The 15,899-nt window shown below is 49.5% G+C and overlaps 2 protein-coding genes and 8 non-coding genes across 10 annotated transcripts in view; all 10 read left to right on the top strand.

Moving 5' to 3' along the window:
- The window catches only part of LOC146186135 (uncharacterized), a 57,822-nt gene that overhangs the window by 26,583 nt on the left and 15,340 nt on the right, over positions 1–15,899 (top strand). The window lies entirely within an intron of this gene.
- Positions 188–260, top strand: TRNAA-AGC (transfer RNA alanine (anticodon AGC)). Its single transcript has one exon. It is a non-coding gene; the product is annotated as a tRNA-Ala (tRNA).
- Positions 429–501, top strand: TRNAA-AGC (transfer RNA alanine (anticodon AGC)). Its single transcript has one exon. It is a non-coding gene; the product is annotated as a tRNA-Ala (tRNA).
- On the top strand, positions 671–743 carry TRNAA-AGC (transfer RNA alanine (anticodon AGC)). Its single transcript has one exon. It is a non-coding gene; the product is annotated as a tRNA-Ala (tRNA).
- Positions 1,154–1,226, top strand: TRNAA-AGC (transfer RNA alanine (anticodon AGC)). Its single transcript has one exon. It is a non-coding gene; the product is annotated as a tRNA-Ala (tRNA).
- On the top strand, positions 1,636–1,708 carry TRNAA-AGC (transfer RNA alanine (anticodon AGC)). Its single transcript has one exon. It is a non-coding gene; the product is annotated as a tRNA-Ala (tRNA).
- TRNAA-AGC (transfer RNA alanine (anticodon AGC)) lies at positions 2,359–2,431 on the top strand. Its single transcript has one exon. It is a non-coding gene; the product is annotated as a tRNA-Ala (tRNA).
- TRNAA-AGC (transfer RNA alanine (anticodon AGC)) lies at positions 2,843–2,915 on the top strand. The gene has a single exon. It is a non-coding gene; the product is annotated as a tRNA-Ala (tRNA).
- Positions 8,814–8,886, top strand: TRNAA-AGC (transfer RNA alanine (anticodon AGC)). Its single transcript has one exon. It is a non-coding gene; the product is annotated as a tRNA-Ala (tRNA).
- LOC146186136 (uncharacterized) lies at positions 14,251–15,444 on the top strand. Its single transcript, XM_084605628.1, has one exon. The coding sequence runs from the start codon at positions 14,251–14,253 to the stop codon at positions 15,442–15,444; it is 1,194 nt and encodes a 397-aa protein (XP_084461754.1).

The raw sequence follows: 15,899 nt of genomic DNA, 5'->3' as shown, positions 1-15,899 counted from the left end.
AGTGGCTGTCAAAGCTGGAACCTTTGACGGTGCTCAAGGAATTTTAAAATGACAATGCCTGCCCCTCAGTGGGGGATAGGCAACGCGAACTAGCTTTGTGTACATATATTATTCCTTTGTTCCTGTTGTTTTGTTTTCCAGTGCGTTGTATTTGTGTCAAAGTCAGGCAATAAAAAAAAAAAAAAAAAGGGGTGTAGCTCAGATGGTAGAGCGCTCGCTTAGCATGCGAGAGGTACTGGGATCGATACCCAGCACCTCCACTGAACATTTTGTTTGACCGTTGCCCGCAGACAATTTTTTTAGCCGTCAAAGAAAGATACCGCGGAAGGAGAATCGCTGCAGCAGGCTTGTTTTTGGCGCTTCCTCTGTTGAGATTTTCATGCCGCGCTCAGTGTCTTGGTGTAAACCAGTTTCATTGTCCTTCCGTCGGGGGTGTAGCTCAGATGGTAGAGCGCTCGCTTAGCATGCGAGAGGTACTGGGATCGATACCCAGCACCTCCACTGAACATTTTGTTTGACCGTTGCCCGCAGATAATTTTTTTTAGCCGTCAAAGAAAGATACCGCGGAAGGAGAACCGCTGCAGCAGGCTTGTTTTTGGCGCTTCCTCTGTTGAGATTTTCATGCCGCGCTCAGTGTCTTGGTGTAAACCAGTTTCATTGTCCTTCCGTCGGAGGTGTAGCTCAGATCGTAGAGCGTTCGCTTAGCATGCGAGAGGTACTGGGATCGATACCCAGCACCTCCACTGAACATTTTGTTTGACCGTTGCCCGCAGATAATTTTTTTTAGCCGTCAAAGAAAGATACCGCGGAAGGAGAACCGCTGCAGCAGGCTTGTTTTTGGCGCTTCCTCTGTTGAGATTTTCATGCCGCGCTCAGTGTCTTGGTGTAAACCAGTTTCATTGTCCTTCCGTCGGGGGTGTAGCTCAGATCGTAGAGCGTTCGCTTAGCATGCGAGAGGTACTGGGATCGATACCCAGCACCTCCACTGAACATTTTGTTTGACCGTTGCCCGCAGATAATTTTTTTAGCCGTCAAAGAAAGATACCGCGGAAGGAGAACCGCTGCAGCAGGCTTGTTTTTGGCGCTTCCTCTGTTGAGATTTTCATGCCGCGCTCAGTGTCTTGGTGTAAACCAGTTTCACTGTCCTTCCGTCGGGGGTGTAGCTCAGATGGTAGAGCGCTCGCTTAGCATGCGAGAGGTACTGGGATCGATACCCAGCACCTCCATTGAACATTTTGTTTGACAGTTGCCCGCAGATAATTTTTTTAGCCGTCAAAGAAAGATACCGCGGAAGGAGAACCGCTGCAGCAGGCTTGTTTTTGGCGCTTCCTCTGTTGAGATTTTCATGCCGCGCTCAGTGTCTTGGTGTAAACCAGTTTCACTGTCCTTCCGTCGGGGGTGTAGCTCAGATCGTAGAGCGTTCGCTTAGCATGCGAGAGGTACTGGGATCGATACCCAGCACCTCCACTGAACATTTTGTTTGACCGTTGCCCGCAGATAATTTTTTTAGCCGTCAAAGAAAGATACCGCGGAAGGAGAACCGCTGCAGCAGGCTTGTTTTTGGCGCTTCCTCTGTTGAGATTTTCATGCCGCGCTCAGTGTCTTGGTGTAAACCAGTTTCACTGTCCTTCCGTCGGGGGTGTAGCTCAGATGGTAGAGCGCTCGCTTAGCATGCGAGAGGTACTGGGATCGATACCCAGCACCTCCACTGAACATTTTGTTTGACCGTTGCCCGCAGATAACTTTTTTAGCCGTCAAAGAAAGATACCGCGGAAGGAGAACCGCTGCAGCAGGCTTGTTTTTGGCGCTTCCTCTGTTGAGATTTTCATGCCGCGCTCAGTGTCTTGGTGTAAACCAGTTTCACTGTCCTTCCGTCGGGGGTGTAGCTCAGATCGTAGAGCGTTCGCTTAGCATGCGAGAGGTACTGGGATCGATACCCAGCACCTCCACTGAACATTTTGTTTGACCGTTGCCCGCAGATAATTTTTTTAGCCGTCAAAGAAAGATACCGCGGAAGGAGAACCGCTGCAGCAGGCTTGTTTTTGGCGCTTCCTCTGTTGAGATTTTCATGCCGCGCTCAGTGTCTTGGTGTAAACCAGTTTCACTGTCCTTCCGTCGGGGGTGTAGCTCAGATCGTAGAGCGTTCGCTTAGCATGCGAGAGGTACTGGGATCGATACCCAGCACCTCCACTGAACATTTTGTTTGACCGTTGCCCGCAGATAATTTTTTTAGCCGTCAAAGAAAGATACCGCGGAAGGAGAACCGCTGCAGCAGGCTTGTTTTTGGCGCTTCCTCTGTTGAGATTTTCATGCCGCGCTCAGTGTCTTGGTGTAAACCAGTTTCACTGTCCTTCCGTCGGGGGTGTAGCTCAGATGGTAGAGCGCTCGCTTAGCATGCGAGAGGTACTGGGATCGATACCCAGCACCTCCACTGAACATTTTGTTTGACCGTTGCCCGCAGATAATTTTTTTTTAGCCGTCAAAGAAAGATACCGCGGAAGGAGAACCGCTGCAGCAGGCTTGTTTTTGGCGCTTCCTCTGTTGAGATTTTCATGCCGCGCTCAGTGTCTTGGTGTAAACCAGTTTCACTGTCCTTCCGTCGGGGGTGTAGCTCAGATCGTAGAGCGTTCGCTTAGCATGCGAGAGGTACTGGGATCGATACCCAGCACCTCCACTGAACATTTTGTTTGACCGTTGCCCGCAGATAATTTTTTTAGCCGTCAAAGAAAGATACCGCGGAAGGAGAACCGCTGCAGCAGGCTTGTTTTTGGCGCTTCCTCTGTTGAGATTTTCATGCCGCGCTCAGTGTCTTGGTGTAAACCAGTTTCACTGTCCTTCCGTCGGGGGTGTAGCTCAGATGGTAGAGCGCTCGCTTAGCATGCGAGAGGTACTGGGATCGATACCCAGCACCTCCACTGAACATTTTGTTTGACCGTTGCCCGCAGATAATTTTTTTAGCCGTCAAAGAAAGATACCGCGGAAGGAGAACCGCTGCAGCAGGCTTGTTTTTGGCGCTTCCTCTGTTGAGATTTTCATGCCGCGCTCAGTGTCTTGGTGTAAACCAGTTTCACTGTCCTTCCGTCGGGGGTGTAGCTCAGATCGTAGAGCGTTCGCTTAGCATGCGAGAGGTACTGGGATCGATACCCAGCACCTCCACTGAACATTTTGTTTGACCGTTGCCCGCAGATAATTTTTTTAGCCGTCAAAGAAAGATACCGCGGAAGGAGAACCGCTGCAGCAGGCTTGTTTTTGGCGCTTCCTCTGTTGAGATTTTCATGCCGCGCTCAGTGTCTTGGTGTAAACCAGTTTCACTGTCCTTCCGTCGGGGGTGTAACTCAGATCGTGGATTCTGCTTCCGGCCACGCCAGTGAACGGACGCAGGATGCAGGGCTCCTCAGGAGCGGCTTCAGCGGCCATGTCAGGCCGCGGTAACAGGACTGCTGAACAGGATGGTACTTATCAAGTTGTTTTGCCTGCACTGCCAACAGGTCGGTTTGTTTTGAATACGGTTTTTTTGCACGCCGATATCAGGGCCCGCCCTTACCGGGTGGAAGATTTCCGCGACGCGTTGGCACAGCATTCGCTGATCCCCGATGTTGTTGCGATGGGGGCGTATCGGATGAGCCACGTCTGGGCTGTCACTCTCAAGGATCCTGAAGCGGTGACCAAGCTTGTTAGTGTCGGTGAGTTGTGTGTGAAAAACAGTCGCTGCTTGGTAATTGACCCGGCCAACCAGGACGTGCGACTGAAACTTCACTGGCTTTTACACAACGTGCCAGACGAGGATGTGCGTGCTGCCTTTACGCCGTATGGAAAGGTGTTGGAAGTTATAAGGGAGCGCTGGCGTGTGAAAGGTATGGTAGAAAAAGGCTCAACTACTAGACTTGTCACGCTTAAGTTGAAAGCTGGCGTGAAGCTGGATGACCTGCCACATCAGTTGAACGTTAGCGGTGAGCTGGCGCTCGTTGTTGTGCCAGGCAGACCTCCCTTGTGCCTACGCTGTCGGAGCACGGGTCACATCCGCAAGGAGTGCCGGGTTCCTCGCTGCGGAACCTGTCGACGGTTCGGTCATGAAGACAGCCAGTGTGCACGTACCTACGCAAGCATTGCCGGACCTGGGACCAGCGAGGACACGTCCGAGTTGATAATGGATGAGGTGGATGCGGAGGAGGCAGCCGACATTCAAGGACAGTCAACGAAACAGGACGCGCCTTCCATGACGGTTTTAACTAAGCATAAGGTGACGGTCTCAAGTGAAAAGAACGAAACTCGGCACGTCTCGCACGTTCCATCGCAGGACCAACAGGACCACGAAAGCGCTTCAAAGGAAGCGTCAGAGGACGTAATCAAGTTTTCTGACGCTGAGGAGCATCTGAGTACTGAGCCTCCTTGCACTGATGCCATGGAAGTTGGGCCGGAGACAGCGGCCTTAATTGCCTCAAAACGTCCACACGAGGAAAGCTTCGAGGAGACTCAGCTGCCAGGCGGCGTTTGTGGTGAGCCGCCGCCGAAAACTGCGGGCATCCGAAGATCGACTTTGAGACCGAAGCCGAACTTCTCTGCCGACACGCGGCAGGCGGGGAAACCGCCTCCGTAGGTTTTGTGGTGTCCTGAACGATTTGTGGGTCGGCTGCCTACCGACCAGCGTCAGGAACATTCTGCAACCAAGCGGGGCGTGTGTGGAAAAAAAAATGAAAAACGGTGCTTGGACTTCGTTTGAATGCAGCCCGACGTTCTGCTGGGAGGACAATACGTGCACACATATGCCGCTCTTCTTCAGAAGCGGAGGCCATGCAACCATGAAGGTAGGCACCATGCGGGTACGGGCGGCCCTTTCTAACACATGACTCTCAAGCTTAATTCGGCGTTACACGTAGCTACTTTGAATGTCAGAGGGCTGGGAGCGAGAAGGCGACAATGCCAGCTCAGTCGCCTCCTTGTGGATAATGATATAGATATAGCAGCTGTGCAAGAGTCAAAGATTGAGAGCCAAGAAAGCACTGACCGTATGGTGGCTTCTTTTCAAACAAACTTTTATGTGTGTGTATGCCATTCTGTTGGTGTGTCGGGTGGATGCCTTTTATTTATACGTAACACGCTGGGAGTAAGTGTAGATTTCGTTTTTGCCTGTCCAAGTGGTCGGCTTTTGGTTACTGATTTTACCTACTGTAATTTATGCTGGCGTGTTATGTGTGTGTATGCTCCCAATTCAGAAAGCGAACGTGAATCGTTTTTTGAGTCTATTGAATTGTGGTTGAAGGTCGACAAAATCTTGCTTGTACTTGGCGATTACAACTGTGTGTGCGCAGCTGTGGACCGAGCGGCGAAGTGCAAACCTCGAAGAGACAGAAGCTCCGAGCGGTTGAATGCACTTGTGCATGAATACGGCCTTGAGGATGTTGGTAGTGTGTTCTCCACTGGAAACCAACCAGAGTTCACGCACTTTCAGCGAGATAGCCATGCTAGATTGGACAGGGTGTATGCCTCGGTTGATCTTGTTGCCCTATGTACTGCATATGAGGTGAAACCTGTGTCTTTCAGCGATCATTGTCTCGTGAGTGCAGTGTTCGGTAGGGCAGGAAAGAAATCGCGCTTTAACTGGTACCTATGGAAACTGAATGCCAAACTTCTCGCCGATGAAGAGTTCCTTACGGAAGTTAAGACCCAGTTTGAAGATCGTCTGGCTATGCGACCAGTAAGTTTTGCAGCGGAATGGGACAGCTTCAAAGAGTGGGTGAAATTGAAAGCCATAGAAAAGAGCAGTAAGGTGCGGCATAAAGAGAAAGAAAAAGAAAAAGAACTGAATGAACAACTTCAGTTTTTTTTTAGCATGGAAAGTACTGTGCCAGGGCATTTCGCCAGTAAAATACGAGAGATTAAACGTGAGCTGGAAACAATCGACAGCGAAAGATACACAGCGGCTGTCATACGTGCAAGGGCTGAAAAACTTTGGGCTGGAGAAGTGCCGACAAAACGAGCCCTAGCAGACGAAAAAAGATACGCCTGCCAGAAAGAAATAAGGAGTATAAGGTATGCCGGCCATATCACTGAAGATGCTAAAGATATTCAGCGTGCGGTAGCAGAGCACTTCGAAGAACTGCTTAGCGCTAAGCTTGAGACTGTAGGCGGCTTTCAAACAGATTTCCTAAGACTGATGCCTGCACTGGATGACGAAAGTAAAGCGCGCCTAGAAACACCGATAACGTTGCAGGAGATAGAATCTGCAATAGATGACCTGACACCTGGGAAAGCACCTGGGCCGGATGGTCTAAGCGCTGCCTTCTTTAAAACCTTTCAGCAGTATGCGGCTCAGTTTATGCTCGATGTAATCACTGAAGCTTATGAACGTAATACTGTTCCATTGTCTTTCGCTACATCGCACAATGTGCTAATACCCAAGACAGATGATCCAGAGAAACGACTGTTGGTGGGGTCATATCGACCGATTAGCCTCACCAATGTTGACTACAAGGTGTATATGAAGGTTTTAGCAAAAAGACTGCAAAGCGTAATAAAAAAACTGGTTGGGTCTCATCAAACGTGCGGCATCAAGGGTCGATCCATTGCCACGAATATACATGTCGCAAGAACCGTACTAGAATGTGTTGATGCACTCGGTGGTCAGATAGCCATGATGCAATTAGATTTGGCGAAAGCCTTTGACCGTGTTTCTCACGAAATTCTTTTTTCCATTTTGGAGCATTCTAACCTTGGAAAAGTCATAGTGGGGGGTGTTAAAATGGCTTACGCGAACTGCACGACCCGTATTATAGTGAATGGTGAACTGACTGACAGCATCGCAGTACGTTCATCGGTAAGGCAAGGCTGCCCGCTCTCACCCCTGCTTTTTGCACTGTATTTAGAGCCACTTTGCTTGGCTATCATTGATAGCGATCGCATTTTAGGGTTCGAGCTGCAATCAGCACACGTGAAGATGCTAGCATATGCTGATGACATAGCAGTGTTTTGTGCAACTAGAAAGAGCATCTGTGAAGTTACGGGTGTCGTCCAAACATTTTGTGATCAAACCGGATGTAAGATCAATTGGGAGAAAAGCTCTGGGTTTTGGCACGGTGATTGGGACGTGACACCTGATTTCTTCTGTAAGCTGCGATGGTCTGTTCTCCCAACGCGATATCTAGGCGTGCCTTTAGATTGTTATCGAGATCCCAACGTGCACTGGATGGAAGAAACATCCAGAGCGAAAGAAAAAGCGGATGCGTGGCAAGGAAGGCAACTCTCAATGTTTTCGCGCGCTTCTATTTGCAATGTTTTTCTTATTTCGAGGCTGTGGTACCTCATGAATGTGTTGTGTGTCTCACGGACCTCAATTCAGAAAATGCACCGCGTTTTTGCTGTTTTTATTTGGGCATCCACATGGGAAAAAACCGCCCGGACGAATTTGTTTATTTCTGTTAAAAGGGGCGGGCTTGGCCTTGCCCATTTGTTCTTGCGTCAAGTGGTTTCGCGATTTATATTCCTGCGTGATCAAAAAGATACCTTTCTGAGAACTGTGATGCAAGTGCGATTGCAGAGGCTGCTCCCTGAATGGATTGTGTCATGTGAAAGCATGCCTGGTACTGTGACTGGCTACCTGCGCGAGGTTGTTTTTTCGTGCAAGTTGCTGGAAGTGCGGTTTTCTTTTGATTACCTTTTCAATGTTCCCAGAAAAAAACTGTATAAAGATCTCATTGACGTGATGCTGCCGGTGCCTTTTTACCGGGCATTACACTGTGGAGGCCCAGGGCAGGACGTTTTGAAAAGAGTCAAGAAGATGCCCGTGAGGCCATCTGCTAAAACGTTCCTATTCAAACTTCACTCTAATACGCTCCCTGTTAAAACCTGGCTGAATGAAAAAGGTATCTTCGTCCCATGGACAACAAATTGCCTGTTGTGCAAAAAACCGGAGACAATTGAACACGTCTTCTTACAGTGTTGGGATGCTGTCTTTCTATGGGACGTCCTCCAAAGGACAATTAAAAAGGAACTTCCCCTAACTCCGTACGGTATCAGATTCCTTCCAGTGCAGAACGATGATGCACCTTACGATTTAATTATGCTTCTTGGCCTCCATAGTCTGTGGAAAACACGAATGCAGGTGCGTCACGCAGATATAAATACACGATCTGCGCGTGAAAACTTCATTGAAAGTGCGGTGTATATACGCGAAACTTTCAGGATGCAGCAGGATCCACCACAATGGCAATGTCTATTTGATGAGTTGGTGAACCTGAAAAGATTTTAGCCGCGTACGCGTTAGCTCAAGTGTAGTTGACGTGTTTTATCATGTGTATTTTTGTTTTGTGTTTCACGGCAATAAAGAAAAAAAAAAAAAAAGTAACTCAGATCGTAGAGCGTTCGCTTAGCATGCGAGAGGTACTGGGATCGATACCCAGCCCCTCCACTGAACATTTTGTTTGACCGTTGCCCGCAGATAATTTTTTTAGCCGTCAAAGAAAGATACCGCGGAAGGAGAACCGCTGCAGCAGGCTTGTTTTTGGCGCTTCCTCTGTTGAGATTTTCATGCCGCGCTCAGTGTCTTGGTGTAAACCAGTTTCACTGTCCTTCCGTCGGGGGTGTAGCTCAGATCGTAGAGCGTTCGCTTAGCATGCGAGAGGTACTGGGATCGATACCCAGCCCCTCCACTGAACATTTTGTTTGACCGTTGCCCGCAGATAATTTTTTTAGCCGTCAAAGAAAGATACCGCGGAAGGAGAACCGCTGCAGCAGGCTTGTTTTTGGCGCTTCCTCTGTTGAGATTTTCATGCCGCGCTCAGTGTCTTGGTGTAAACCAGTTTCACTGTCCTTCCGTCGGGGGTGTAGCTCAGATGGTAGAGCGCTCGCTTAGCATGCGAGAGGTACTGGGATCGATACCCAGCACCTCCACTGAACATTTTGTTTGACCGTTGCCCGCAGATAATTTTTTTTAGCCGTCAAAGAAAGATACCGCGGAAGGAGAACCGCTGCAGCAGGCTTGTTTTTGGCGCTTCCTCTGTTGAGATTTTCATGCCGCGCTCAGTGTCTTGGTGTAAACCAGTTTCACTGTCCTTCCGTCTGGGGTGTAGCTCAGACACATTCTACTTCCGGCCACCGGCGTGTACGGACGCAGAATGATGAGCTCCAGCGGAGCGGCGATTGCGGCCCAGGCTGGCCGCGGTAACAGGCTTGAGGAAAACGACGATAAGGAATATCAGATCATTTTGCCGCATCTGCCCACCGGACGTGTTGTTTTCAACACAGCGTTTTTGCACGGTGACGTACGAGTGCGACCCTTCAGGGTTGAAGATTTCCGGGACGCCCTGGCTAAGATTGGTACGCTCCCAGACGTGGTGGCCTTGGGGGCTTACCAAATAAACCATGTCTGGGCGGTGACTTTGAGCAGCACGGAAGCAACCAAGCGGCTGCTAGCCTTCAAGGAGCTTCAAGTGAAAGGTCGACGGTGTATCGTCATTGTCCCGGAGGACCAACAGGTGAAGCTACGGCTCCACTGGATGTTGCACGGCGTGGCGGATGAGGATATCCGAACTGCTTTTGCGGCTTTCGGTGAGGTGACCGAAGTGACCCGTGAGCGGTGGCGAGTCCAGGGCGTGCACGAAAAGGGCTCAACAACGAGAACTGTGCTTCTGAAGTTGAAGCCTGGGATGAAGATAGAAGACCTGCCTCACCAGATAAGAGTAGCAGGGGAGTTGGCCCTTGTTGTGGTGCCTGGGCGGCCCATGTAGTGCCTGCGCTGCCGCGGGACCGGTCATGTGCGCCGGAAATGTAAGATTCCGCGGTGTGCGACGTGTAAGCGTTTGGGCCACTCTGAGGAAGACTTCGTACGAACGTATGCAGTGGCTACTGCACCAACAGCGAGGGCGGACATGACGGAACACCGAATGGATGTCGCAGATACGGAGGAGGCCGTAAAAGGGGTCGGAGAGGCTGAGAGGATGGCAGCAACGACAGGCATGTTAGTGCCCCCGGGGTGTAGTGACGAGATGCTCGGTGGACCAGACAGGGAAGTGGCACTGCCAAGCAACGGACCGTCGGAGGAAGAAAGGGTGAGCGATGCCGAGAGCTCAAAAATTGAACTTCCGGAGTCTGCGGGCAGACGGGGGACCCTCGAAGGGAGCAGCGGCCGAGCGACCAACGTCCAGGGCCCTGCGAAGCGTGCCCACGACGGGAGCGCCAGTGAGACGAACGAGGCAGAGGCAGCTAGCAACGACGAGCCACCGATAAAAACGCCAATAGGGAGGAGGGCGACCTTCAAACCAAGACCAAATGTCTCGACGGACAGGAGAGCTGCCGAAAAGCCGCCCCCGTCACAAGGTCTGCCAGTCCAACCTCATGACTCTGGCGTCAACGAAAGCGTCTAGCGCCATGCTAGACGTGAAGGGTAAGCACCAAGCTCTTGGCCTCTTTTCACTCTAAGAAAATGGCTTATGAACTGTCACTAAAGGTTGCGACCCTTAACGTGAGAGGTCCAGCAGCGAAAAGGAAGCAGAGCCAGGTCCTGCGCCTTTTAAATGAAAATGACATCGATATACTTGGAGTTCAATAGACAAAAGTCGAGGGTGAACAAGAGACCGAGAGCATGGTGCAACGTTTCACGTCGCGGTTTTACGCAGTTGTCAGCCATGCAGTCGGTACTTCTGCTGGATGCGTCCTGTTTGTGAAGAAGTTGCCGGGTCTTATAGTGCAGTCGCATGCTTCTTTTCCGTGGGGTCGGGGCGTGGTCCTCGATTTTAGTTTTTGCTCGGCTGAGTGGCATGCTATTTGTATATATGCACCTACGGTAGTTGATGAGAGGGCTGCTTTGTTTGATTTTGTTGAAGATTATTTAAACACGGATAAGCAACTTGTCTTTCTGGGAGAATTCAATTGTGTACTGAGCTCCGGTGACAAAACTAGCCATAGTACATTTAGGGATCCTAGCACAGAGGTACTTTCGCGCTTGATTGACGAGTTTGCACTGAAAGACGTTGCAGAGTGTCTCACGAGCGAGCGACGGGTTCAGTATACGCATTTTCAGGGTGCTAGCCACGCCCGCCTTGACAGAATATATGTGGCCGCAGAACTGGCCCCAAAATGCCAGGATTATCATGTTTTGGCGGTAACGTACTCAGATCACTGCATGGTTCAGTGTACAATTGGAACAAGAAAGGGAGGTATCGGTTTTAGTTGGGAATTGTGGAAGTTAAATAATAAACTGCTGAATGACGAGCAGTTCACCAGACTAGTAGAAGAAGAAATTGGTAAGATTTGTCAGGAGGACACCCACGAACTGAGTCAAGAATGGGAACTGTGTAAGCAACAAATTAAAATCAAAGCTATAGAAAAGGCCAGCTGCATAAGGTTTCAAGAAAAACAAAATGAAATGCATTTAAGATCTTTGCTAGATAAATTGTTAGCCCTGGAGTGTAACACGCCAGGGTTATACATGGACGACGTTAGAAAAATAGAACAAAGACTTCAACTGAATGACGAAGACCGTTATCGCGGAGCACTGGTGCGTGCGAGAGCGGAAAAATTGGCCATGGATGAGATGCCGACAAACAGATCGTTGGGAATAGAAAAAGCAAATGCAAGGCGAAATCACGTGGCAGAGGTAGATTGGGCAGGACGCACAGAAACCGATAACGGAGGAATCGCGAAAGCTTTCCGGGAGTATTATGAAGAGCTATTTTCGTCCCGAGAGGTTTATTTGGACCGTTTCAAAGAATCCTTTCTTGACGCGATGCCAAAAATTGATGACGAACAAAAAGAAAGACTGGAGCGACCAATAAGCGAAAAAGAAGTGCAGCAGGCAATAGAAAATTTAAACCCAGGGAAATCACCCGGGCCTGATGGCCTGAGTGCGACTTTTTATAAAGCGTTCAAGGAACAGCCATCTCCTTTTTTGTGTGCCTTATTTAATGAAGCGTATGAACTGAAGGCACTGCCTGCGTCTTTCGGATCGTCGCACACAGTACTTATTCCAAAAACTGACCAACCAGATAAGCTTAGGCAGTTGTCGTCTTACAGGCCCATTGCTCTGACAAACGTTGATTACAAGATTTATATAAAGGTGCTTGCTGGCAGACTACAAACGGTTATATGCGAACTAGTGGGCCCTCACCAAACGTGCCGGTATCAAAGGGCGATCTATCTTTCAGAACATTCACAAAGCGAGAAGTGTGCTCGAATGCTGCGATGCAACTCATGCATGTGTTGCGTTACTGCAGTTGGACTTGGAGAAAGCTTTCGATTGTGTGGAACATACTATTCTGTTCAGTATATTAGACTACGTTAATGTCGGCTCTGTTATTCGAGAGGGAGTGGCCTTGGCGTACCGTAACTGCACTACGAGATTAATTGTCAATAAGTCACTGTGGGCTCCATCAACGTACGACGTTCGGTGCTCCAAGGTTGCCCCCTCAGCCCTCTTTTGTTCGGTATTTATATTGAAACATTGTGTTTAAGCATCCTACAAAACAATGACATTGATGGTTTTCGACTGCAGGAGTCAGAAGTCAAATTACTGGCTTACGCAGACGACGTTGCGGTTTTTTGTGTAAATAAGGAGAGTATAAAGAGGACAGTGGATGTGGTAAAACATTTTAGCAAAGTCACAGGGAGTAAAGTTAACTGGGGTAAGTGCCTGGGATTTTGGCACGGAGAATGGCAGCTGACCCCCGACACTTTCGCTAATGTGTCGTGGGTTACAACGCCTGCAAAGTACTTGGGTGTGCCCTTGGAATTTTACAAGGAAAGCGAGCCATACTGGCTAGAGCAGGTCAAAGAAACCCGTGAAAAAGCGGAGAAATTGAAAAGCGCTCAATTATCAATATTTGCAAGAGCCGCAGTTTGCAACCTTTTTTTAATTAGTAAGTTATGGTATGTAATGCAAGTGTTGCACTGCTCCCGTGTAAATGTGCAAAAATTGCATCGAGTTTTTGCGGTGTTTGTTTGGGCCTCGAGTTGGGAGAGGTGCAGTCGGACAAATTTGTTCCGGCAGGTGAAGCATGGGGGGCTTGGTCTGGGTCATTTGTTTGTGCGACAGATTGTCAACCGGTTTATGTTTTTTAGGGATGCCAGCGATCCATTCCTGCGCACAATGTGTCAACAAAGACTTGGTCGAGCGTTGCCTGATTTCGTAGTTTATACTCAATGTATGCCGGGTTCGCTTTTTGGATTCTTTAGGGAAATTGTTGTGAGCGTGAAATTCTTAAGCGCACGTTTTTCGAAAGAGTATTTAAGTAATGTTAACAGGAGAACATTATACAAGGATGTTTGTGAAGTGGTGTTCCCGGTGCCCTTGTACAGAGCTTTATATTATGGAGGCACAGGAAGTAATGTATTAAAACGCGTAAAGAAAATGCAAGTTGCTACGGGAGCTAAAATTTTTTTCTTTATGCTACATACCGGTACTTTGTGTGTAAAATCATTTATGGAGGAAAAGGGTATGTTCCTACCATGGGGGGGCCCAATGTCTCATCTGCAAACAGCCAGAGACAATAGATCACGTGTTTTTGCATTGCTGGGAGGGAGTATATTTGTGGGATGTTCTGCAAAGGACAATAAAAAAAACAGTTGCCACTTGATTCCCATGGCATTAGGTATTTGCCATTCGATAACCACGATGATATGCTGTTAGACCAGGTTATGTTAATGTGCCTCCACAGTATATGGCGCGCCCGAATGGCTGGTTATCACTGTGATCCAGATGCATGGCCAGCCCGCATGTATTTCCGCGAAAGTGTGCAGCGATGGCTCGACGTGCTTAAATTACAACCATGTGCTCCTGAGTGGCTGTAAAAGCTAGAACCTTTGACGGTGCTCAAGGAATTTTAACATGACAATGCCTGCCCCTCAGTGGGGGTTAGGCAACGCGAACTAGCTTTGTGTACATATATTATTCCTTTGTTCCTGTTGTTTTGAGTTTCAGTTCGCTGTATTTGTGTCAAAGTCAGGCAATAAAGAAAAAAAAACGGGGTGTAGCTCAGATGGTAGAGCGCTCGCTTAGCATGCGAGAGGTACTGGGATCGATACCCAGCACCTCCACTGAACATTTTGTTTGACCGTTGCCCGCAGACAATTTTTTTAGCCGGCAAAGAAAGATACCGCGGAAGGAGAACCGCTGCAGCAGGCTTGTTTTTGGCGCTTCCTCTGTTGAGATTTTCATGCCGCGCTCAGTGTCTTGGTGTAAACCAGTTTTACTGTCCTTCCGTCGGGGGTGTAGCTGGGGGATTCCACTTCCCGCCACCGAGCGTGATGGACGTGATTATCATGGGCTCCCAAGGAGCGGATTCAGCGGCCCAGCTGGGCCGTGGTATCAGGAACACGGAAAGGCCTGCCAAGGATTATGAACTGGTTTTACCGCATCTGCCTACAGGTTCGAGTGTTTTGCATACTGTTTTTTTGCACGGCGACATAAAAGCCAGGCCGTACCGGGTGGAGCACTTTCGAGACTCCCTCGCTCGTCTTTCACTGCTGCCGGAAGTGGTTGCCCTCGGGGCATATCAAATGAATCACGTGTGGGCGGTAACGTTTAAAGGTGAAGAGGCGAAAGCGAAGATTTTGCAAGCCCAAGCTTTTCAAGTGAAGGAACACCGATGCGTGGTCATTGACCCCTGTAACCAAGGCATCAGGTTGAAACTTTTCTGGCTGCTTCACGCCGTGCAAGACGATGATGTGCGAGCGGCGTTGGCGGCTTTTGGAAAAGTGACCGAAATTTCAAGAGACAAGTGGAAAGTGCAAGGGTGTGTCGACAAGGCTTCAACGACTCGAACAGTCACGCTGAAGCTCACAGTGGGCGTTACCATTGAGGACCTGCCGCATCAGCTTCGGGTCGCCGAGGACGTCGTACTAGTGCACGTCCCAGGCAGAGCCCCGCTTTGCCTCCGGTGCCGCGGGAAAGGTCATATACGGCGTGAGTGTCGTGTGCCGTGCGGCGGGCTGTGTCGTCGCTACGGCCATGACGAGTCCCAGTGTGTGCGCACGTATGCCAACGTTGCAGGCCTCGTGCCGAGTGAAGTGGCAGGCGAGCACTTGATGGACGCAGTCGACGCCGAGGAAGCGAGCAGTGGAATCACTGAGGAGGCCTTACAGAAAGAACAATCCTCTGAGAAGAAGACCCCTGCCCTTAAAGAACACTCTGAATCAGATGTGATTGTTCCGTTGTCGAATGTTGCTGGTTCCGAGGCACCCACGAAAGAAAACTGCAAGGACAGTGCTGCAAGCCCAGCTTCATCTACGCAACACAGTGAAGAACAGGGAGACACTGAAGCTGAGATGCCAGCTGCTTCTACCTTGCCTGTGAAGCGTGTGCATGAAGACAGTGTCAACGAGGGATCAACGCAAGGAGGAGCGGAAAACGGACAGCCTCCACTGAAGGCGGTCCCCCTTCGCCGGTCGGCCTTCAAGCAAAGGCCAAACGTGCCTCCAGACCGGAGAACTGCGTCACCTGTACCTCCGCCATAGCGGGTGTACCCTTTTCAGTCGAGACGTCACAAGACCGGTCCATGATCGGGAGCAGCGCTTGGAACGACGGACAGACTCGCCAAAACGGAAGAATGGTCATCCCATGCAACAGTTCAACCGCAATGCTGTCTTTCTGCAGAAGAGATGTGAGTGGAATGTTTCGCGGTTTATAATTTCTTGAGATGGCGACCAATTTATCCACTAGCTTGCGCGTAGCCACGCTAAATGTGAGAGGGCTGTCAACGCGTCGGAGACAACAGCAGCTGAACCGCCTTCTGCTGGAAAATGAAATTGATGTGCTAGCAGTTCAAGAGAGCAAAATGGAAAGCGAACAACAAACAGATAAAATGGCTGAAATATATCGTTCTAGATATAGTGTTTGCGTTTGCCATGCGGTTGGAAGATCGGGGGGATTTGTCATTTTCATTCGAAATTGCGTAGAGTGTGTACAGTCT

Source organism: Amblyomma maculatum, chromosome 6 (assembly GCF_055883805.1).
Source record: "Amblyomma maculatum isolate TAMU_Amacu chromosome 6, ASM5588380v1, whole genome shotgun sequence".
Taxonomy (NCBI): domain Eukaryota; kingdom Metazoa; phylum Arthropoda; class Arachnida; order Ixodida; family Ixodidae; genus Amblyomma; species Amblyomma maculatum.
The sequence above is the reverse complement of the archived record's forward strand: the minus strand, read 5'-3'. Positions and strand labels throughout refer to the sequence as shown.

Coding starts and splice junctions, on each gene's coding strand:
- LOC146186136 (XM_084605628.1), top strand. CDS start 14,251: ATGGGCTCCCAAGGAGCGGATTCAGCGGCCCAGCTGGGCCGTGGTATC.